The 23011-nt window shown below is 48.1% G+C and overlaps 5 protein-coding genes across 6 annotated transcripts; 2 read left to right on the top strand and 3 right to left on the bottom strand.

The window, feature by feature from the left end:
- Nucleotides 1–35: 35 nt before the first annotated feature.
- On the bottom strand, nucleotides 36–1075 carry LOC101764127 (protein LHCP TRANSLOCATION DEFECT). Its single transcript, XM_004957820.4, has 2 exons — nucleotides 637–1075; nucleotides 36–556 (listed from the first exon to the last, which is right to left on the bottom strand). The coding sequence occupies exons 1-2, from the start codon at nucleotides 940–942 to the stop codon at nucleotides 302–304; spliced, it is 561 nt and encodes a 186-aa protein (XP_004957877.1). The 5' UTR covers nucleotides 943–1075; the 3' UTR covers nucleotides 36–301.
- Nucleotides 1076–1806: 731 nt separating this feature from the next.
- Nucleotides 1807–4672, bottom strand: LOC101763733. Its single transcript, XM_004957819.4, has 2 exons — nucleotides 4417–4672; nucleotides 1807–2594 (listed from the first exon to the last, which is right to left on the bottom strand). The coding sequence occupies exon 2, from the start codon at nucleotides 2589–2591 to the stop codon at nucleotides 2115–2117; it is 477 nt and encodes a 158-aa protein (XP_004957876.1). The 5' UTR covers nucleotides 2592–2594; nucleotides 4417–4672; the 3' UTR covers nucleotides 1807–2114.
- A 4810-nt stretch (nucleotides 4673–9482) lies between these two features.
- LOC101762643 (TORTIFOLIA1-like protein 1) lies at nucleotides 9483–16609 on the top strand. 2 transcript variants are annotated; one of them, XR_001163412.3, is made up of 7 exons: nucleotides 9483–10421; nucleotides 12253–12444; nucleotides 12572–12644; nucleotides 12736–13352; nucleotides 14393–15262; nucleotides 15678–15760; nucleotides 16153–16609. XR_001163412.3 is itself a non-coding variant. In XM_012844075.3 (6 exons), exons 1-6 carry the CDS (start codon nucleotides 9627–9629, stop codon nucleotides 16345–16347), a joined length of 2742 nt encoding a protein of 913 aa, XP_012699529.1. In that variant the 5' UTR covers nucleotides 9483–9626; the 3' UTR covers nucleotides 16348–16609. The 2 variants fall into 2 exon arrangements, 1 of the variants encoding a protein (XP_012699529.1); XM_012844075.3 differs by lacking the exon at nucleotides 15678–15760.
- A 97-nt stretch (nucleotides 16610–16706) lies between these two features.
- Nucleotides 16707–18485, bottom strand: LOC101763326 (cytochrome P450 716B1-like). Its single transcript, XM_012844076.3, is given in 4 exon segments — nucleotides 16707–17307; nucleotides 17391–17475; nucleotides 17477–17544; nucleotides 17547–18485. Coding segments are annotated over 4 exon segments (1458 nt in total). The 5' UTR covers nucleotides 18343–18485; the 3' UTR covers nucleotides 16707–16798.
- Nucleotides 18486–20230: 1745 nt separating this feature from the next.
- Nucleotides 20231–21941, top strand: LOC101762243 (cytochrome P450 716B1). The gene is made up of 2 exons (XM_004957816.3): nucleotides 20231–21179; nucleotides 21256–21941. Exons 1-2 carry the CDS (start codon nucleotides 20231–20233, stop codon nucleotides 21753–21755), a joined length of 1449 nt encoding a protein of 482 aa, XP_004957873.2. The 3' UTR covers nucleotides 21756–21941.
- Nucleotides 21942–23011: the final 1070 nt, after the last annotated feature.

Raw genomic sequence — 23011 nt, 5'->3', positions numbered from 1 at the left:
GGTCACAAAGCTCTGATTTTCTTCAGACTTTATGATTGACAGTGCAATCTGTTTGAATTTCAGAATTCATAGATCGACAGCTCTAAACAAAGCGTGGTCTTGTTGAGCAATGGCAGGTCGAACACCACACTCAGAATTAAGTGACAACGCAAGAAGATACATATGGTTACTGAAAGCTACCTCTGCAAACAGCTGGTGAATCTCCCGGCTAACTGTGTCTACCAAGTACATACCAACCCCAGGAATCGAAACGAAAATTTACAACCAAAGAACCTTCATCCATCAGGAGATGATCAATTGTTCAGGCCTTCTTGGCGGCGAAGCCGAGGATGAACTCCCTGGTCTCGTCGGAGGCCCGGTCGAGCGCCGTCCGGCCGTCGACGTCCTTGACGTCGTACTTGGCGCCGGCGCGGAGCAGCTCCTCGATCTTGGGCCTGTCCCCCTCGGAGGCGGCCAGCATGAGGAGGATGTCCACCGGGTGGATGTCCTGGTTCAGCAGCGCCTCCATCTTGTCGTAGGTGCCTTCCACCGCCAGCATCCCCATGTAATTGAAGTACTGCACGAATTCACAGGCAATGAGCAAGGGGCAATGCTCAGAGCTACGCTCGCTAACAATCTTCAGCTTGAGGGTCAGACCTGCTCGACGTCGTCGCGGTCGAAGTCGTCCCTGGCCTGGCTGCCGTAGATGCCGGCGCCCTCGGCGTCCTTGTTCCCGAACCTGAACCAGCACGTGGGGCCCACACGCCCGCTCTCGCTCGCCGGCACCACCCGGCTCAGCCGCGACGGCCGCAGCCACCCGAGCCCGCGCCGCGCCGCGCCGGAGCCCAGCAGCGGCGTCCGCAGCCCCTGCCCCTGCGCCTGAGCCGCCGCCCGCGGCGACACCCTCCTCGACGCCGCCGCCGTCCTGGCGCTCAGCTGGAAGGTGCACGGGATGGACGCCATGGCTCCTCTTCTGCTTCTCGGCTTGGCTTCTTGGAGCGCGGACGACGTGCGCGTCGGGGAGAGCAGAGCGAGAGGCTGAGGAGGGCACTGAGCTAAGTGGAAGGATAAGTTAACACGCTGCTGCTGAACTCAACTGTCTGGCGCTGCACTTGTTTATATTGGCCTGAAGAGTTTGGCAGAATCAGGTGATGATCACTACCTTGAATTACGAATCTCTCGGCTACTTTTTAATCTGGTGATGATGCAAGACAGAACACCAGATATATTCAGATACCCAGAAAGTGCAGGAGAGATAACAAAGTGTATTTTCTGTTGTGCAGTAAAAAGGGTGTGAGAATGGACTCAAAGCCTAGTGCATGAGGCTGGGAGGGACAGACCGACAGAGTATGTACCCCTTTTAGCAGAGCATTTGCCTGCCGATGGCGTTTCCAGATTCGGTGAAAACAACTTCCAGGAATGACCAATAATGCCATGCTTCCTGGTGACGGTGGCCTGCATCTGAACTTTTGTCAGCCATCAAAGTTTCAGTTACCGTCAGAGTCCTGTCTAAGGCTAATATGGATTAGTGAGACCTACCCACAGCATCCGACCAAAGTGAGCTTTATTTTTCTCTCTCTCACAGGATCATGAACTATGACGATATGGCAAGCTGCCTCTACTATCTGCCACATGAATTCAGCACCGATGGAATTCAAATAGGCTCAGTAGGTTGATTTAGACCAGCAATTCATCATTGCAGTCAACAAACGTTTCCTGCCGAATTTGCATTGTCAGTCTCAAGATAACATCCCTCACTGATTTGTCAACTTGTTCACGACATGGAGCGTTTGGACAAGATCCAGTCAGTGGCACTGAACAAGCCAGTTCAGCGACGCAAAATGCATCCTTACATCATCCATCATGATCTTGGGCCTGATGGGAATTTGCTTTTCATGAAACAGCATGTGATACACAGAGCACAAGGGCAGTTTCCACAGGAAAAAAAAAACTGCTAGATGCAAACTGGATTGGCAACGTACAAGGACTAAATGGACAATGTCAGGTGGATGATTGCTCCACTAAATCTGCCACATGGCAATGCCCTCTAAAGCCTAAGGTGCCCTCAGGGAAAGGGCAGCGGCCATCCTTCAATTCAGATGTTGGAGATGGTCCTTGCCGAACTCCACACGAAGCTATGCGAACGTCTCCGACAGCTTGGAGAAGCCGAGCTTCCTGAGCCGGCTGCTCATCGGGTTACCGCACTTGACGTCCACCACCTCGACGCCGTACCCACTCCCCTTCTTCCCCTTGCTGGTGTTCGGGCTCCGGTCGACGAGCGCGCAATCGGAGCGCAGCATCGGGGAGTCGAATGTGTTTCGCCGGGAGACCCTCCTCGGCTTGCAGGTCTCTTCGGCGCCCACACGGTCGGTTCTGTTGCCGTTGCTGCTGCTGGAGACGTCTGACGAGCTCTTCCTCAGGACGATCTTCCGGGGAGTGCCACATGACACTGAAACCGGACAGCCCTGGCGCCTCAGGCGCGGGGTGGCGGCTGCTTGTGGCGCGACCTTAATGGAGTCTAGCTCTCTCGTCATGAGTGAGCCGATGGTGCCCGTTGTGCCCACCTTGATCGCGCCGCCCTCGCCATGGACGAGCTCAGTAGCGCACGGCATGATCTGTTTTTTCAGAAAAGACTAGTGACTCATTAGCTTTTGATACAAGTAGCTACTGAGCAAAGCTTGAAGCAACAACTGGATCAAGCAAGCAATAGCTGTTGAGTGGTGTAGCAGTGTACTGCAATGGTTAAAAGCAGGAAAAAGGTTGCGTAATGGGAGGAATAAAATCATGGTCTTTAACATGCAAGATGAGAAGGTTAAAATAGCAGACAATTGCCAGCATGATTGCTGTTTGGTAAAACAGAGAGCATGAGAAGATTGTAATGATTCAACTGCCATGATAACGGCATCAACCCACTTGTTTCTAATCCAATAATTATGATAAACTCACATAAACAAATCCAGTTATCCAACAATTTGTCCCTGCTTCAAGAAATATGATATCGACACAAACAAATGCGTGCTACCATAATGCCGATGGAAATATTTCGCTCCTAAAATATCAGTACATAAGCAGTATGCTCAAGCGCCACACATTGTTTTTCTACTTATTTTCTATAACTTTTCTATAAGAAAAGAATGTAAGGTTGAAACTATATGAGGCTGTTCATTATTTACACAGTGAAAACATACTGCATTGCAGAAAATGCATCGACCTGTTAACTTGACACTACAATTAATGTAGCACTGACCAATATATCACAAAGATTGGGAAATCTCAACAATATCTGAAGTTGTGGCGATCCTGACATAACAGGAGTTAATAGAATGTGATGTCGAAAACGACCCGCCGTCTGTGTGGCTTCTAAAGGAATTTCAGTGGAAGATCCCACCAACAAACTGAGGTGTAAAGAAGCACTGCCCTCTGCTCTCCCCTTTCCCTCCCACCCTTTCTATCCCCACCCTTTCTGCCCTAATTTCCTCGGTGCATCTACTTTTCAGGTCATGCATGTACTGTGTAGGGCACTTTGGCTGGCCTGATGTTTCTTTACATCTTCTAGAGAGAAAAAGAAGTAGTGCTAATCAAAATGATTTACCAGCAGCAGCAGCAAGGGAGAGAAGCAGGTGGTGGCAAGCATCCAGCATCACCTCTCATGGGATGCCAAGAGGGCAAAGCAAAGAACCTACCATCTCCTCTCCTGTCCCTTTCTGCCTTTGGATTCTTGTTTGTATTTTAATCACTGGATTCCTTAGGCTACTAATTTAATGGGTAACTGGAAATGCGGCACCAAATCATGTGAGATTGTTCACCAAACTCATCACACAAATCCAGTATATACTGGAACGAAACAAAGAAAAACTTGAAGAGAGATTTGCTTGAGAAGAAGCAAAAAAATATAAATGAGGGCAGACGACAAGAGTTGGGACAAAATTTTGACTTTGGGGGACAGATTTTGTACTGGGTACCACAAGATTGCAAGTCAAAACCCAAGGCAGATTGGTGAGTACAAGGTCAGAACTCTAAATTAGATTGGTTTGATTCCCATCAGACACACACAGCAAGAAGCAGATAAACCAGAAGAGAGAACTACTCCATTCTCTCCATTTCTACACCCGCGAAGCAATCTGAAGCGACAAGAATCAGCAATCGCCAACCGGCAACACCGGGAGCGACCGAAGTGATTTGGGAGAAAGAACGCAGAGCAAAGATTTGGGAGATATGGCAAGGAACAATCTAGATTTGCTCAGGAAATCCGAAAAGGGTGAGGCGATGCAAGGACCTCCGAGTCCCCATTCCCCCGCTGCAGCTGCAGGTTCAGCTATGAACTAACCTTCCACAAGAAATTTTCTAACCCAAACAACAAAACTGTCAACAGATCACACAAGGCAGCTAGAAACTATCATCAGATCGCACGAGGAGCATGAATGAAATGAACCATACCAGTCCACTGGTCGTTGGGTCGCTGCAGCCGGATGAACGGCGGGGCGGCTAGATAGCTTCCGACTTCCGAGCTGAATTGAGGAGCAAGGGGTGACTGGCTGGGCGAGGCGAGGCGAAGGGAAGGGAAGCGGTGTGCCGTGTGCCGGTGTCGGATTCAAATGGCCCGATGTGTGTCCGTCTTGAGAGGAGCGCAAGTTATATGTCTGCTGCCTCTTTCGTCTCTCCCAATTTATGCCTGTCTTCTTCCTCCGCTCCTCGGGGTCGGGGAGCTAGAGCTTGCTCTGTCACATTTTGTCTTTACTAGCGCCATGTCATGTCGCGCGTGTGAAAGTGTGCGAACAATTTCTTTTCTTTTTAAAAATTATTTACTCAGGACGGCTTCATTCTTTTTCAAGGAAAACAGCAGTGAAATAAGGGGAAGGGGGGTTACATGCATTTTCCTAGTATTAAATTGAACCGTTTGGAGGTATATGATTCCATGTTAACTGAGTTTATGTTAGTGTGCTTTATATACACGTTGGAGACGAAAAGGGAAAACTTGTGCATTAAGCCATTGACCATATCATTTACAGCACCCAACCAAACATCGCACATGCATGGTACCAGTAATTAATATGGTATCCCTTTCAACGGGAAAATTAATATGGTATCCAAGGCCAAGAAGAGAGAACACACACACCTGCTGCGCTGTCCTTGATCACTAAACTTTGTGAACCTAGCTTCACATATGGTTGAAACTAAAAATGAGGAACAGGTCCCTTGAATTTCTCTGTCAGAAAACAACAGATCCATCTCTTATTAGAATGAAGGCAGCAGGAGGAGGAACAAACTGCCCGAAACCGAAGCGAAGATGCTTTTCAATGGTAGGTTGCTAACCTGTTCAAAGATGGATAATGTACAGTAGGAAATAACAAATGAAAAGAAACTGAAAAGGCTGCTAATCGTGAGAGGGCGGACAGGCGGCAGTCAAACACACGGGCGTGGAGCTGTGCGCTCTGCCTCTAAAACCGGAACAGGCCATGATTCCTGCTCCCTGCATGATTCGTATGGAAATTTTAAAATTCTAGTAGTAGCAAAAATACTTCCTCTGTTTCTCTGTTTTTAAATATATAGCGCTGTTGACTTTTTTTTCATTTGTTTGATTATTTATCCTTTTATAAATATTTTTGCAAATAGATAAACCTACGAGTTAAATTTAAAATATATTTGGTAGCAGACATAATGATATACAATTTAATTTAATTAACTAATTCGTTCTATAAATATTGGTGGTTAAAGTTGGAAAAAAAAGTTAATAACGTTATATATAACGGAGGGTATCAATTAATTGGAGCTGACGATAGGCCATAGCCCATAGATGCGTCCGTGCCGTGCAGCCCTCGTGTCGTGTCCTAGCGACAGCCCAAGAGTAGACAGATCCGTTTCTAGGTCCCAACTCCCATCCTCCCAAGTCACCATCGATGATCGATTTGCGTGCTCAGCCTCCGCTTCTTTCACCGTCAACGCCGGACGAGACGGGAGGAACCAACAAACAGGTCTGCTTAATTTTGATGCGTGCGTGGACCAGGCCGGGCTGCTGGCACGGTTAATTTAATTCGCTTTGGCCCAATACCAAAGGCCCAGACTTCTTCCTTCATTCGTGGGGCCCAATACCAAAGGCGACGGAAGCCCAGTTCCGCCCGGTTACCTTTTAGTTCCTGTTGTTTGCAAATAAACATGGTTTGTTTCCACCAACTTCGCCAACGGACTTGCCTGAGTGAGATCCTCCCCAAACTTAATTTGAATTATATAACGCTTTCTTTTGTACGGTCACTATATTAAGAGGCAACAGAATGGGCATGCCAACCACCTACGCCGAATGGTCTTCTCCCAATCTTCAACACCGTCAAGACCGTAAAGTATCTCGGCCCAATTAAACTTTGGCAACGACTCCCTTTTTGGGTGGGTAGCTTGACTGGAATGCCCAGGACTCCTAAGGTATTGCATGTGGTATATTCACGAAATGCACAAGAAATCTATCGCACCTCTTTCGTAAATAATATACTTTTTAGGAACAAAATACTAGTACCATAGTACTACCGACATAAACTTATACCGTCAAGAAGATTACAAAGGGCATGTTCGCTTTAACTTATAAGCTAGCTGAAAAACTGAAATGGCTGATTTGTTGTGAGAGGAAAATACTGTTTGGTGGCTGATAAGCCGGCTGAATAAGCTGAAGCGAACAGGCCGAAAATTAGAGCCGGCTCGGTCCGGTCGCCATGTTGGCAACCAACGAAATGGACGTGCCAACCACCCGTGCCGTTTGTTTCCGTTGCGACAAGGGCGTCGTCGCAGCTTGCAAGGCCGTTGCTGTTGCTGCTGATGTGCCAGCCTCTCCCACCAATGCGACTCCGGCACCTACCTCACCAACCATCAACCATGGCCAACATAACTTTTTTTTTTAAAAAAAAAAGATACAAAAACCTTTGCACATACTTCGGGTAAAACTAAAGCACGCGTCTATATGTGAATTTCATAATTCCTACTGTTACCGTTACATGTTCCTTGTAACGTGCGCTGCATCGACCGCGGTATCCATCTTGCCCCTGGAGGCTCTGGAGCTAACTCCTCACCTAAACTTGATGTCTCAGCCTCAGATTACAGACCACATTTCGTGAGCTGACGAGAGTCCGTTTCACCTTCTATATTGGCATCCTGTTCTTAAATTCAACGTCTAGGGACTGTGCTGTTAAGAGTTTTTTTTTAAGCTTTGAATCTTAAATTTTATCTCCCCAAGCAAATGATCTTCCGTGGTAGAGAAGTATTTTTTTTAAGAAAATAGAAATATAGTACAAACACAAGCATTCATACACACTTACATCACTGCTCACACTCAAACTCACATCTACGAGAGAAAATGGGTCGGTAAATCTTGACGTTGACAAAGTCACCATAGCCTTAAGTACTTGTTTTGAGTCACGACTCAAATTCGGGCGGACAAATTCCAGCATAGAGAACCTAACTAAACGAGCTAACGACTAGTAATTTATTTTTATCGGCCCTGCAAGATAAATGAGAGATCCACGATAACGAGAGACCCATGCATTGGTACCTTTAGTTTTAATGACCATAGAAACGAAGACACCTTAAGGTTGGTTTCAAAGTTTAGTAAAGTTCCTCCAACGTTGTACCTGTAAGTTGGCAGCTTTGCTTCTTGTCTTGATTCCTCAAAAATTGATTGATCGGTAGTTCTATTTAAACGATGGACCGGACTATGTTTGGAGTGTGTAAACTATTTATTTATTTCTCAATCACCATCCCAAGCTCTTAGATCAACACCGAACATATCAACCTGCACGATGTAGGTACCTGGATGTTGATCCCAGGAACTAAAAAAACGGTTTCAAATACCCCCATCCTCTCCTAAATATTTGTTAATGTTGATTTTTAGGTGCTTGTCCATTTGTTTTATTCAAAATTTGGTTCAAATATACTTAAAGTACCTTTAACAAGAAAATAAACTACATCGAAAAAAATTGATATTTCCATTATTTTTTTAAAAAATAGGATGAATGATCAAACATCGTATCCAAAATCAACGATGGTAGACACTTAGGAACGTATGGAGTATTTGGAGAAGTGCAAAGCTGATTAAAAGTTTTGACCTTGTTCAGAGTGTAACTAACAATAAACTTGTTTTAAGTTTACTTAGAAAACGGCACGATCCATTACTGTCCAAGGAAAAGTGCTTTATTGGGCTCACCATCTGAAAAAAACTCAAGGAAATAAAACTTTTGCTTGGTGTCATTGCAAAATGGCAGCACTTGTGCATGTAGTCTAAACGTCAGCCCATTGAGTTAAAAATATACTCATCCGGCGATTCTTAGCTTTTTTTTCCCACTACCATTTCGGTATATTTCAAGATTGGCCAAAACCAAAAGCATAGCCAGAATGGATTTCACTCCTTAGCTAAATTTTGAGCTGGAACCAAACTGATCCGTATGGCTCCCCAATTGCTAGTGCTGCGGCCTGCTACTGTCTGCTGGTCATTTGTAACAGGTGTGCAGAACTCAGCCTCGTGCGGTCTGATGAGCCCAGCCGACCACAGTGGCCTGTCGCCGGCACATGGCCGGCCGTCGGTTGGCCAAGCAAAGTGGCGGCTGTGAGAGCTCGTTTACCTCGTGGATGTATGTACTACGCACCTGCACGCATGAACTGATCTTGTCATACATTCTGCACCACGTTCTGACGGGCATCATTTTGTTCCGTTCGTAGACCGTCTGTTTGCACGGCTTTGGCTAGGGGATAAGTGCCCAAGGTTATATAATCATCTCACTCTTCAAATTTTGGTTTGGTTAACAGCTCATTCCTCATTTTCCATGTGCGCACAATAATACCGACATGAGTGCGGAATCATCCCAACACAAACTTATAAGATACTCCTAGCCTAGGTGGCGATAAATTATGCTATATTGGATGAGATGATTTCTCAAACCAGACACCATAGTACCCTTAATACATGTTACAAAATATTTATTAACATAATATATGGTGTCTACGGTCACGGCAAAATTTAAACTTAAAATGCCACGGAGGGAAAAAAAACACAAATCTTATTAAGAGTAAATTAAACCCGCTGACATAATTGTTGAAGTACCAACATATAGTTTAAGTGGTTATTCGGCTGGAGAGGTAATTTAGTCTTTTCTTTTTTCAAATATAAATAAATGCTCGTACCCACTAAGGAGGACTAGATTTTAAGATGAACCATACAACTGTAGGTTCAGAATCACTAGTGTATCTGAGAAAATAGCTTATCTAATCATCTGCTCTCTCTACCTTAGTGGGCCCTCACTCCCCCTCCTAGTTCTCTCTCTCCCCCTCCCCCACTGCGGCACTGCCCTCCCTCCCTCCTCTTCTCATCAGCCATCACCCTTCTCAAAGAATCTTGAAACCCTTCTTCGCCGACGCCTCCCTCCCCCATCTCCGCTCCCAAGGCGAGATCTCATCATCACCCCCATTCCCAAATCAACCCAAACGCCAAATCCGAAACCCAACGATCCATCCAAAAGCGCCCCAAATCCCACCAAATCCACCTCAAATTCGCCACCAAATGCCCCAGATTGGCACCCAAACCCCGCACGCACCAATTCAAATCTGACCTCGCCATTTCCACTCCCCCTCGACCCCCCCACCCCCCTCTCTGCATTCCCCAGATTCCCGCCGCAATGGCGACCGCGCTCTCCAAATCCGCCGTCAAATCCCACCCCAGGTCGCCCACCACCGCGCAGCCGCCTCCGCCGCCCAACCCCGGCGCCGCGGCGGCCGGCGGGGGAGCGGCGGCGGCGGCGCCGTCGTCGGGGCCCGCCGCCGGCGCGATGCCGTCGAAGAACGCGGCGATGGCGGAGCTCAAGTCGCGCGTGCTCGCCGCGCTGGCGAAGCTCTCCGACCGCGACACCCACCACATCGCCGTCGAGGACCTCGACCGCATCATCCGCGCGCCGCCGTCGCCCGACGCCGTGCCCATGCTGCTCAACGCGCTGGCCTCCGACTCCCAGGGGCTCGCGTCACCCGCCAGGCGCGAGTCGCTGCGCCTCCTCGCCACGCTCTGCGCCTCCCACCCGGACGCTGCCGCGCCGCACCTCCACAAGGCGCTTGCCCACCTCGCGCGGCGGCTCAAGGACCCGGCCTCGGATACCTCCGTGCGCGACGCATGCCGAGACGCCGCGGGCCAGCTCGCGGCGGTGTACCTCCGGCCGCTGGCCGCTTCGGGCGTTGCTGAGGCGGGCAATGCGACCGTCACGCTGTTCGTGAAGCCGCTGTTCGAGGTGATGGGGGAGCAGAGCAAGGCAGTGCAGGGGGGAGCGGCTGCCTGCCTCGCCAAGACGGTGGAAGGGGCAGGGCCTGGGCCTGGTGTCATCGGGATGTTTGGGAAGCTCGGTCCAAGGATTTGCAAACTGCTTGGTGGCCAAGGCGTGCAGGCGAAGGCAGCACTGCTGGGCGTCATGGGAAGTTTGGCACAGGTGGGTGCTCCCTTCGTAAATTTGTTGTGCATGCCATGTGTTTGATGAGATTTTGACTAAGGAATACCAGACATTATTAAGGTTTGCTAGTTATTGGTCATTTAATGGCCATGTGATATTTTAGGCAGGAATTTATCCTAGACTGGAGGCAGCTGTGATTTTGAAGTTTCGTGTTGATACTTTGATTGTAATAGCCTGTGCATTTCCTGACAACTTTAGGTATGAAAATGCTGGTAGGGTTTTGGTCTGCAGAGAGTAGGTTACGTGTTTAGTGAATTACTTGGAGACTGTGGTATTGTTCATGGCAGTCGATTTTAGTTGTTACTTGTGTATGCCACGGAAAGTGTAAAGATGTAAACACTTCAAAGTTTACAAGTTGCTGGTGAATTATTACTGAGAAGCTGCAAATGGAGATTGGACATTGAATGTGATCACAGTATGGCTCCTGATAGGTTGAATGTGGAAGATTTAATACTTAATGTCCTCCAAAGAACAAAGAGACTGGTTTTAATTGCTGTTTTAATGGATGAATAACAGAAAATATGATATCGTTGTGATTTTGTTTTAGTTCTAAATAGGAGCTTAATTAACCTTCTAGCGACATCTTTTTTTCCCCTTTAGTTTCACCATGGATTTTAAAATTTCCTCTTTTACCTGGTCATAGAGATATGATGTGCATTAGTGTATACACTAGAGTTTCAGTTAGAATTGTTTCTTTCTGATGTATATATCAATATATTGTTTCATGCATTATCAGAGACAGTAGAAGACAGCCTTCGGCCTACTTTGTATTGCTTGTTGCTGTATGAGTGAATGGTGGTCGTGCATTACTGTTGGATTATTTGAGATTATTTTTAAAACTCGTTTTGGCCTTCTGATTTTCAGGAGCACGTTGTAGCTTACCAGGTTGGATTTCACTTGTGGGTTTTGTTTCATTATTATTTTTTTCATGATTGATCTATTACTATAACAACAACAACAACATAGCCTTTCAGACCCAAGCAAGTTGGGGTAGGCTAGAGTTGAAACCCAACAAGAGCCACAAATCAGGGTTCGGGCACATGAATAGCTGTTTTCCAAGCACTCCTATCTAGGGCTAAATCTTTGGGTATATTCCATCCCTTCAAATCTCCTTTTATTGCCTCTTCCCATGTCAATTTTGATCTTCCTTTGCCTCTCTTCACATTACTGTCACGCCTTAGAGTTCCACTACGCACCGGTGCCTCCGGAGGCCTTCGTTGGACATGTCCAAACCATCTCAGTTGGTGTTGGATAAGCTTTTCTTCAATTGGTGCTACCCCTAACCTATCATGTACATCCTCATTCCGGACTCGATCCCTTCTCTTATGACCATAAATCCAACACAACATACGCATTTCCGCAACACTTAACTGCTGGACATGTTGTCTTTTTGTAGGCCAACATTTTGCACCATACAACATTGCAGGTCTAATCGCCGTCCTATAAAACTTGCCTTTTAGCTTCAACGGTACCCTCTTGTCATATAAAATTCCTGATACTTGGCGCCACTTCATCCACCCCGCTTTGATTCTATGACTAACATCCTCATCAATATCCCCATCTCGTTGTAGCATTGATAACATCAATGTAATTATGTAAGGTCCTAGCTCATCTGTTTGAGCTCTGTTTTCTGGTTTCATTCATAAGATTGCAGTGCCAAACTGGTTTTTAGGGGCTTTAGATAGTCTTATCATGAAAAGATTCCAATTGATGCTTGCATTATTTTGCTATACATATGCCATTCTGCAATGATATTATGTGAACTATCAGCATGTTTAATTTGAGTATCTGTTCATATCTTGCCTTTCAGGTTGGAGCAATCAGCTCCCAGAATATGCCGCAAACTCTGCAAAGTATTCGTGACTGTCTTGAGAACAGCGACTGGGCTACTAGAAAAGCAGCTGCTGATACATTATGTGTCTTGGCTACCCATTCAGGTCACTTGATAGGTGATGGGGCAGCCCCAACCATAGCTGCTCTCGAGGCTTGCCGTTTTGATAAGGTACCAAGAATTCTTTGCGCTCACTCTAAATTTGGGGTCCTCTTTTTTGCTCATGGATCTTTTTTCAAATGACCACAAATTATGTGCTTTTGTGTTCATATCTCATAGTTGGCATTTCCTTCCATAGGTAAGGCCTGTTAGAGATAGCATGATTGATGCAGTACAGTTGTGGAAAAAGTTAACTGGAGAAGATGCAAATGGTAATGATCTGTTCGTTTGTTTGTCAAGTGTACTCTATTATTTATGGTTTTACTATCTCATACTTAATGTAAAACAACTTACATGCAACAGATGGTAGAAATAAGGACCCAGCTGATGGTGAAGGGAAGCTGGACACAAAAAGGTCAATGCAAAGAAGTGGAAAATCAGAATCCTTTGAAGATTCCTCCCCAGATTCACCTAGTAACAATGCGAAGGGCAGTAGCATAGCTGAAAAGGCTGCAGTTCTTTTAAAGAAAAGATCAACATTAACTGACAGGGAACTGAACCCTGAATTTTTCCAAAAGCTTGAGACAAGGAAAACAGATGGCTTGGCCGTTGAGGTTGTAGTCCCCCGCAAGACTCTACAATCTCATTTGAGAAGTGAAGAACCAGAAGAAGATGGTGATCATGTTGGTCCAGCTAACAGCAATGGATCAGCTGAAGACGAAGCAAATCTGACTCAAATGCGTGCTAGCTCTAATTTTCAAAACATTCGAGATAGATGGACTAACCAAAGGGGAAATAGGAACAAAGATGCAAAAGCTAGGGCATCTGATGTTGAAGATAGGGGTGAACCCAGTGCAAAAGACACTATGAACATCCCTGGAGAAGGCCCATTCATAAATAATAAAACAAATTGGTTAGCCATACAGAGGCAGTTGTCACATTTGGAGAGACAGCAAACCAGTCTCATGAACATGCTGCAGGTTAGTGTATGTTTACTTCTCTGAAATGTTTGAAGTTTCATTTTCTATTCTGCTAATGCTAAGAAAAGGATCTAGAAATGAATGTCACACTTTTGACTTCCTGAGTGTTGACAAGAAACTAACGTCCGTACTATTAAGTATCTCTGCTATTAAGATTTTTCACAATTTTGTGCCCCATGTTACTGAAATTATGACTCTTGTCATGAAGTTATGTTAGTGTATTGGACATCTTTTGATGTCATTTAACCATCAGACACAGACAGAGGATGTTACTTACACAACAGCACGAATGACAAGTGAACTGAGCTTTACATGTATGGCAAATACTGAAAGCTTGGGTCCGACAAGCTTTGAAGATTCAGCCCTATTAAGCTGAGCTTGAACCTGTTCTTGTTCTCAAATCCTTATCGATATTAAGCATGGGTTTAGTCAAGCTCTCTTGACTTCAGCCTAATTAGGCTTGAAGATATACATATATAAGTATATAACATATTATATCCCTATTCTGGTGAAGCTTGAGCTTATTTGAGCCTAATATATATTTGTGCACATGCATTGATTGTTATGGTGCCTTTTTAAGTTGAGTTCAAGCATTCTAACATATAATCTACTCAAAGACATGCAATAATGCAGGCTTCTGGCCTTATCAAGCTGAGCTTGAGCTTATTTGTGCCTCAGTTGAGCTGACCTCAGGCTCAAGCTTGAGGTTGACCCAAGTCTTTACTGGGCTTACTCATGCTCAGCTTGCTGAGGACTCTAGTTCCAATTTTATTTATTATTTAAAATAACTTCCACATCTTTTGGGAAGAAAATTGACTGCTTTGTGGCCACCTGACTGGGTACATGACTACTTGTTGCATAGCTCGGATACGTGCTATAACGGCCCTATGCTTTCTCTGGTTATGCTCCAAATTTTTTATATAGGTGGCAAATGAGACCTCAACCGCTTAGATTTATGGCTGTGCTGATTTTCAGGACACATGTAAACTTAACATAATCGTTTTCTAACTACCAAATAACGTTTTCTTTTCAACTTTCAGGATTTCATGGGCGGATCTCATGACAGCATGGTTACTCTAGAGAACAGAGTGCGTGGTCTTGAGAGAGTTGTTGAGGAAATGGCGAGGGAAATATCACTCTCTTCAGGCCGGAGAGGTGGTGGTCCAGCGCTGGGCTTTGATTCATCTCCCGGCAGATCATCTAAATACAATGGTTTCCATGAATATTCTAATTCAAAATTTGGGAGGAGTGGTGATGGACGGATGGGATTTGCAGAAAGGTATTTTTCTGCAGATGGTGCTTCTGGTTTAAGAAGCCCTTCTTGGAGACCAGATTCTGAACAATGGGACTACGCTTATTCTGGATCAAGAAGTGGTATGAATGCAAGAAGAGGATTAGATTCTGTTTCGTCTGACAATAGGATGCCAAGAAATGAACGAAGTAATGATCAAGCAGGTCCTCGAAGAGGTTGGGACAAAGGGCAGGGACCCTTTAGATTTGGTGAGGGTCCTTCTGCTCGCAGTGCTTGGCGGGCCTCAAAAGATGAAGCAACACTGGAAGCTATTAGAGTGGCTGGTGAAGATAATGGAAGTTCAAGGGCTGCTGCAAGAGTAGCTATTCCTGAACTGGATGGAGAAGCTTTGAATGATGACAATCAAGGGGATGAAAGAGGCCCACTTTGGGATGCCTGGACCCGTGCAATGGATGCTGTTCATGTTGATGATATGGACTCTGCATATGCTGAGGTTCTTTCAACTGGTGATGCCGAACTACTTGTAAAGTTGATGGAGCAAACTGGACCAGTTGTTGATCAACTTTCAAATGAGGTTGCAAATGAAGTCCTACATGCTGTGGGGCAGTTTCTTGTGGAAGAAAGCTTCTATGATGTAGCCTTGACCTGGCTTCAGCAGGTAATCTTCATATCCCATTGCAGTAATATATTGATGTTTGGATTCTTTGATGTTTTCTTTGACAAATTATATTAGAGAAATTATGGGCAGCATTCTAAAATGCGTCTTAATGAGCATACATTATTAATTAATCTAACATGGTACTGTGATAATTGGCTGTCTAACATTGTTCGAGAAAAAATGGCTATCTAACAAGCTTGATGATAGCTTTCTGAAAGGTTTAAGGTTTTTTAAAGAAATGCTTTTATCTAGGGGAATGAAGAGCCAAGGAATACATAAAGAGCGAACTAATTGGTTGATTTAGCTAGCGCATTAAAGTAATCGAAGCAGTTGATAACATATCTTGATAAAAGTTAATTTGGATAGAGTATCAAACTGTTATTGATTGACTTTTGGTCCTTCTGCCCTCAAACAGAATCCTGGCTTTTCATTTGGTCTAGAATGAAGGCCCATCAGTTTTACTGGATTGCTCAAGGTTGAAGGGAAAACTGTAGTGAAGTATGTGATGAATTTTTGATACTTTATTTATTGAACAGATGGGTTCCTATTTGGTGAAACTTATTTTCATGTTCTCTTTTGTTTGCTCTATGATAATTAAAGTTTACACCTGGACTAATTCAGCTGTTTCAATCCACTTGTGAAACCAATGTAATACTCTTTAACTTTTATTATTTCCTTGAATGGTGATTAAGCTGGACAAATGGCTGTATATAGTTTATAAACATGAAACGTTGGAGTACGTTGGACAAAGAACAGTTTGCAAGGAAAATTCTTAACATTTAGTTTCTTTTCTATACGCAAATGTCTGGCATTATCATTTTTTACATTTCTGAGCTGAAAGCATAACTTTGAGCTAGACATTTCAACGATGGATGTATTGGTTGTTGCAGTTGACCGATTTGGTAATGGAAAACGGTTCTGATTATCTTGGGATCCCTCTAGACGCGAAGCAAGACCTTCTACTGGGACTTCATGAGGCTACAGCGATCGAGCTGCCCGATGATTGGGAAGGAGCGACACCAGTGCAGATAATGAAGCAGCTGGCTTCATCCTGGCGCATCGACCTGCAACAGCTTGTCAATTAGGGATACATTGGTTGTCGGCATACCGAGTTAATTTCATTTCATTTGTTCGTTGCTGCCTGTTCTTGCTTGGTCTATTGCTATTAGGAGTAAGTGTTAGATTGGGCTGAGTGGAAGTGGCACTGTGTTGAAATGGATTGGTTGTCTTGGGAAATATGATGTTGATATTTGTGTCACCTGGGTCAAAAATCTTTCATTATTCATAGTTTGATTTTTGTCATTATACTGTATAATATGGTCCTTTTCGAGGTGGTGCATGTGGTGTGATGTATTGGTGCATTTACATTTTACACACTGGAATTTAAAGTGAGTAGCCATATGATTTTATTGTCACCGCGTCAACATTTCTATGCAATCGTGGATGAAACCGGAAGCAAGAGCTATGCATTCTGTGATGCAGTTGCAGATTCAGTATCAGAAATTCAGAGCATTATGGATGCGATCACATTTGAACTCAGGACGAGCTCTTGCATGGGGAAGCCACGCCTATGTGCTCGAGCTCGATCGGGAGCCCATGCAGCGGCGACGGCATGGGGTCCCTGACAAAGATGTTCTCCTTGGAGAGTAGCCTCCACCGGAAGCGCCTCACCAGGTGGTGCATGGTCACCAGCGTCTCCACCCTCGCGAACTCGATCCCGGCGCACAGCCGCTGCCCGCCGCCGAACGCCACGAACGCGTATGGCGGCGCCGGGCTCTCGAACCTCGACGGGTCGAACTTCTCGGGGTCCTTGAAGATGGCCGGGTCCATGTGCGTCACGCTCGACGCCCAGAACACCTGCCACCCCTTGGGGATGACGTAGCCGTCGAACTCGATGTCCTCCATGGCTCGCCGGAAGCTCCCGAAGATGGGCGGGATCATCCGCAGCGTCTCCAGGGCCACGCGCCACGTGAGCCTCATGCTCTGCAGGTCCTCCCATGTCAGCGCCTCGCCGTTGGCCTTGTTCTTGACGATCTCTTCGTGCTCTGTAGTACGTCGCAGAGAGAAAGGCGCCGTTTCGTCAGGCATGGCGCACCATTAATGGCATGAAGGCTGCTTAGTTTCTTACCTTCGACCATGGCGGCGAGGGTGTCGGGATCGCCGGCGAGGTGGCGGATCATGAAAGTCATGAGCACGGACGACGTGTCGTGGCCCGGCGACGAGGACGACCATGGCGTTGTCCACGATCTCCTCGTCCGTCAGCAGCCGCTTGCCGTTGCCGCTTCGGCCCTCAGGCTGGCGAGGCAGCTCACGAGGTCGTCCGCGGGCGACGACTCCCCCCGCTCCAGCCTGGCCTTCTTCTCCGCGAGCGTCGCCTCGAGCACCCGCCGCGCCCGCGCGCTCGCCCTCAAGCTCCTGCGGAACGCCGTGAACGGCAGGTCCAGCGGCACCGACCACATGCCCTCCAGCATCGCGCTGAACGCCGCGGCGAGCCGCGCCCTGACGGCGCCGCGCTCGAGGCCGAAGAGCAGCGTCGCGATGATGTCGAACGTGAGGAGCTTCATCAGCGGCAGCACGGCGACGTTCCGGCGCCCCGCCCACTCGGCGTCGAGGTGGCGCGACACCTCGGCGTCGATGGCGCCTACGTACCGCCGCAGCGAGTCGGGCTTGAGGAACTGCATCATGGCGCCGCGCACGCGGCGGTAGTCGTCGCCGGCGAGCTCGAGGATGTTCCGGCGGCCCAGGATCAGCGGCAGGCACCGGGGCTGCTTCGGCGCCAGCGCGTCGCTGCCGAACACCAGCTTGTTCGCGGCGGCGCCCGTCACGAACACCGTCGGCGCGCCGAACAGCGACAGCTTCGACACGGGGCCGTACCTGTCGACCCGGTCCCGGAGCCACCGCTCGCCGGTGTTGCTCCGCATCGCGCGGAGCAGGCCCAGGCTCTGCCCGATCACCGGCAGGCCCAGCGAGCCCGGGGGAAGGTTCGCCGGAAGCGGCTTCTTGGTCCTTGTCGTTAACCAGTAGACGATCAGCGGCGTGAGGAAGGTGGCGAGGAGCGCGACGGCGATGGCGGCCGCCATTGTCGCGCACCGAGCTGCTAGAGCTTGGTGTTTGGGAGGGGAGGGTGGTGCGATATTTTTGGCGCCGTAGCAGTGTGCGCTGCAATGGTGGGACTAGAGAACAAAGCGGCATCTTCAACTACTGTGTTGCATTGTGATTTCTAGAAGATGATTAGAATCTAGGATGTGGATGGATGGTTTGCCTCGATCGGTTGGATTTAGCGTTGCAAACATTCAGTAACGTGCTGAAAACGGTGACAGGGACAGCAAGAGGTTACTCACTGATCGAAGGAACAGAGACAGACTAAGGGTGCGTTTGATCAGCTATAACTTTTGAAAAAGTAGTTGTGAGTTGTGTACTATAAAAAAGTAACTGTAAGCTATGGGGTGTTGAAAAGCCGTGGAATAGTTGTGGCTTTGAAAAAAGTAGCGAGTGGACCCCACTTGTCATTCATAGTCCCCCTCTCCCTCTCACTAACGAGCGGTCGAGTGGACTACTCGTCAACCCCCTTTTCTTCCTCTAGTCTCTCCACTGCTCCACCCCACCTCGCCTCCTCCTCCTCCTCCCTCTCCACGGCGTCGCGGTGGTGGGCGCGGAGAGGGGCGCCACTGCCGCTGGCTGGGAGAGGATTAGGAGGGGCGCCGCCACCGCCGACCGGGAGAGTCGGGAGGGAGGAGGGGTCCGGGCACCGCGCCGGGGACGGGAGAGGAGGAGGCGTCGGGGAAGACCAAACGGGGAAGAAAGAAAAATAAAAACGAATCGGTACAACATAACCAATGGCGGGTGGGTAATTTTTGTGAAAAGTTGGAAACCACAACAGGTAAAAGCAGGAGTAAGGGTGCTGTGAGATTTGTACAGGCTAAAAGCTACTTTTTGCTGTGGCTTTGGGTGGAAGCCAACCCCTTTAGTTAGCTTTTGGCTTTTTTTTGAAAGCCACAACAGGTTGAAAGCTGAACCAAAGGGATCCTAAAGTAATAGAGTTTCGATAAGCTTTATTCACAAACGGTGATGCTATATGACAGACATCCGGAATCTTAAAAAAAATCGGACGTTCCGACGTATGTTGCAGTAGTTAAGCATCGATGTTGCAACTATTGTTTCTGCGTGAAACATAGTATTCATGTTGCGGCGGGAGTTTTCTATCCTAAAGTTGAAAGTCTAATCATTTTTACATATTATTTTTCATGTTGCAAATAATGACCGTTGATGTTGCGCTAGGTCGGTGGATGGTCGCTAGCAGCGCCGATTCACAAAACGGAATCTTGCGTTGTTCAAATGCGCATGGATTCCGCCTAGAAAACGTAAAGCATTGCTGACAGCTGAATAAGCATGTGCTAATCCTCTTCAGGGGAAAAAAAGGTTGGTTAGGTTCAGGTATACGTCCAGAGAACGAAACTCACGTGCTCTTCTTGAAGTATAAATAGTCAAAGACTATTTTTTGTCAAAAAGAAATGAATAAAAGGACGGCTACGATACGAGGGACGGCAAATTCAAGTTAGTACAGTTGTACAAAGTGTTGACTGGTGAGTCGAGGTTCAGAATTCAGAGCAGCAAAAGACGCATGGCAGTGAGTAAAAAGGTTGCTCAAAAAAATCAAGACCAGGTCGCGACATAGCCAAGCGACCAAGTGCAAGATTGCCCGAGCCTGTCTCCAGAAAGCTTTGTCTCCTCCTCCCGCGGAATCTCCAAGATCCTCAACTATGCGATATGCTCTCTTCAGTTCCTCGTCGCATGGATTCCACAAAATCAACGATCGATAATCTATTAAGCTCCTAACAAGCAAGTCAAACAAGCAAATCAAACAAGCAAATCAAACAAGCAAATCAAACATGTCTTTAAATACCATCAATCACCTGCAATTCTCCGTGTCCCATGCCCAGTCCAAGCAGTTTGCTTCACCAGGCACCAATGGATTTCTCCCTCCTCCTAGCGCTCACGGCCATCGCCTTGCCCGTGCTCCTCCACCTCCTAACGAGAGCCAACAAGCCACGGCATGGCACGAGGGCCAAGCTGCCCCCGGGCTCCCTGGGCCTGCCGCTGATCGGCCAGAGCCTGGGCCTCCTCCGCGCCATGCGCGCCAACACCGCCGAGCGGTGGATCCAGGGCCGCGTCGACCGGTACGGCCCAGTGTCCAAGCTGTCGCTGTTCGGCGCGCCGACGGTGCTCCTGACCGGGCCGGCGGCCAACAAGTTCGTCTTCTTCAGCGGCGCGCTGGCGATGCAGCAGCCCCGGTCCGTGCAGAGGATCCTCGGGGAGCGGAGCCTCATCGAGCTCACGGGCGCCGACCAGAGGCGCATCCGCGGTGCGCTGACCGAGTTCCTCAAGCCGGACATGCTGAGGCTGTACGTGGGCAGGATCGACGGCGAGGTGCGCCGCCACCTCGACGCCGAGTGGGCCGGCCGGGGCGCCGTCACGGTGCTGCCGCTGATGAAGCGGCTCACCTTCGACATCATCTCCTCGCTGCTCTTCGGCCTCGAGCGCGGCGCCGCCAGGGACGCCCTCGCCGCCGACTTCAAGCACCTCATCGATGGCATGTGGGCCGTCCCCGTGGACCTGCCGTTCACAGCGTTCCACCGGAGCCTGAGGGCCAGCGCCAGGGCCCGCCGGGTCATCGCCGGGATCACGAGGGAGACGAAGGCCAGGCTGGAGCGCGGCGAGGCCTCCCGGAGCAGCGACCTCATCGCGTGCCTGCTGAGCCTGACCGACGGCAGCGGCGCGCCGCAGCTGAGCGAGGAGGAGATCGTCGATAGCTCCATGGTGACGCTCATCGCTGGCCATGACACCTCGTCCATCCTCATGACGTTCATGGTCCGCCACGTCGCCAGCGACCCGGACACCCTCGCCGCCATGGTCCAAGGTAATAATAAACCCCCATGCTTTGAGGACCGAGACAAGAAAAACTAACTCTGACCACGCCATGGCTGGCGGCGCAGAGCACGACGAGATCGCTGAGAGCAAGGGCGACGGCGAGGCCCTGGCATGGGAGGACCTGGCGAAGATGAAGTTCACGTGGCGCGTCGCGCTCGAGATCCTCCGCATGGTGCCTCCCATCTTCGGCAACTTCAGGCGAGCAACCCAGGACATCGAGTACGACGGCTACGTCATCCCCAAAGGATGGCAGGTGTTCTGGACGGCAAGCGTCACGCACATGGACGCCGCCATCTTCCACGAGCCGGCCAAGTTCGACCCGTCCAGGTTCAAGGACGGGTCGCCGGCGACGGCTCCGCCATGTTCCTTCGTGGCGTTCGGCGGCGGGCCGAGGATATGCCCCGGGATGGAGTTCGCCAGGATCGAGACGCTGGTGACGATGCATTACCTGGTCAGGCGGTTCCGGTGGAAGCTCCTCTGCAAGGAAGACACATTCGCGAGGGACCCCATGCCGTCGCCGCTGCACGGCCTGCCCATCCAACTTGAGAGCAAGTCCTCTCACTGATAAGGACAAAAGGATTGGCAGCGAACATTTGAACAACGAACAGGGTTACACCAGAAAAGATGCTCCAGATGGTTTATAGGAGTGTTTCGAAGAATGTCAACCATGTCTTGATATTATTTTTATACCAAATGTTTAAGAGTTAATATTTATAGGTTTGTAGTGCTTTATGAACATATTATTTTAGTACACGACATGTGTATGTCCAATACAATAGTATAGAGAGATAGAGACACAACAACTCATCGTCGTGATGAAATCGATCAAATGCTCGACATCATCAATGCGGATGGTAGATAGTAGACAACTAGAAAACAGATGGAGACTAGAACAAATTAGGATCCCCTAGCAATCGTTTCTTTCCTTGCATCACCATGACGCCTCTCCGTCTGCCATGGATCTTTGATCCTGCCTGGTGCCTCAATTGTCAAGTATGGATCCAGCGTGGCACGAGTGAACCTTTGGCACGGCTTGGCTCAAGGCTGTTGTGGACGCGAATGACGGCTCTGATCGCCGTATGCAATGGTGGAGGACACATGGCCAAACGGTTTTAGTCGAATAATCGGATCCAAAATCTTCAACTCTATGTTCTAAATCATAAGAAAATTCTACTAAATGACAACAGCTTGAATATCGCCAACTTCAGGTTGGCAAGTTGCTCAGTAGTTGGTTGTTCACAATGATGCGTGGCCGGCATCCGATGGTACCTGGTGCTGGAGTGGCATCATTACAGAGCTCCTAGCGTGTGACGCGATGGCTATGTCAAAAAGGTAGCACAACAAATCTCGAAGGGATCAAATACTTCCTAACCCTGCCGCCACCGCTGGAATAGGAACTGATAACATTGCAATGAAGCAAATGTTGCTCCCAACGGAGGCAGGGAGACAACTTCGGGCAGTAGTGTCTCAATGGCATGCAATGGATGGAGGACAATTAATAGGATAAAAAAGTTCTCACAAGTAGGACAACCAATTTTGTGGGTTCCCATGTAGAGATGGATGGTCAAGATATGGCCGATAGCTGCAGCACAATGGATAGGTAGGCACAGTTCGACAGTAGCACCTCTATCTTGACAACCATTGAAGACAATGAAGGGTGTCAATTGAGGTGCTTTCAAGTAGGGCAAACTTTTTATTCCTCTGCAAGCTAAGACGATGTGGTGCAGACGGAGCAACAGGGACATGAAGCATGCAAAAGGCGCACATGTGAAGATTAGGATCTTTGGGTGGAAGAGTACTTGCAAAACACTATAGATAACG

Source organism: Setaria italica, chromosome II (assembly GCF_000263155.2).
Source record: "Setaria italica strain Yugu1 chromosome II, Setaria_italica_v2.0, whole genome shotgun sequence".
In the NCBI taxonomy this organism is placed as follows: Eukaryota; Viridiplantae; Streptophyta; class Magnoliopsida; order Poales; family Poaceae; genus Setaria; species Setaria italica.
The sequence above is the reverse complement of the archived record's forward strand: the minus strand, read 5'-3'. Positions and strand labels throughout refer to the sequence as shown.

Excerpts from the sequence above, each read along its gene's own strand:
- LOC101764127 (XM_004957820.4), bottom strand. The coding sequence starts at position 942 with ATGGCGTCCATCCCGTGCACCTTCCAGCTGAGCGCCAGGACGGCGGCG. Across the intron at positions 557-636 it reads ACCGCGACGACGTCGAGCAG|TACTTCAATTACATGGGGAT; the intron begins GTCTGACCCTCA and ends GAATTCGTGCAG.
- LOC101763733 (XM_004957819.4), bottom strand. The coding sequence starts at position 2,591 with ATGCCGTGCGCTACTGAGCTCGTCCATGGCGAGGGCGGCGCGATCAAG.
- LOC101762643 (XM_012844075.3), top strand. The coding sequence starts at position 9,627 with ATGGCGACCGCGCTCTCCAAATCCGCCGTCAAATCCCACCCCAGGTCG. Across the intron at positions 12,445-12,571 it reads AGGCTTGCCGTTTTGATAAG|GTAAGGCCTGTTAGAGATAG; the intron begins GTACCAAGAATT and ends TTCCTTCCATAG. Across the intron at positions 15,263-16,152 it reads CCTTGACCTGGCTTCAGCAG|TTGACCGATTTGGTAATGGA; the intron begins GTAATCTTCATA and ends TGGTTGTTGCAG.
- LOC101762243 (XM_004957816.3), top strand. The coding sequence starts at position 20,231 with ATGGATTTCTCCCTCCTCCTAGCGCTCACGGCCATCGCCTTGCCCGTG. Across the intron at positions 21,180-21,255 it reads CCTCGCCGCCATGGTCCAAG|AGCACGACGAGATCGCTGAG; the intron begins GTAATAATAAAC and ends CTGGCGGCGCAG.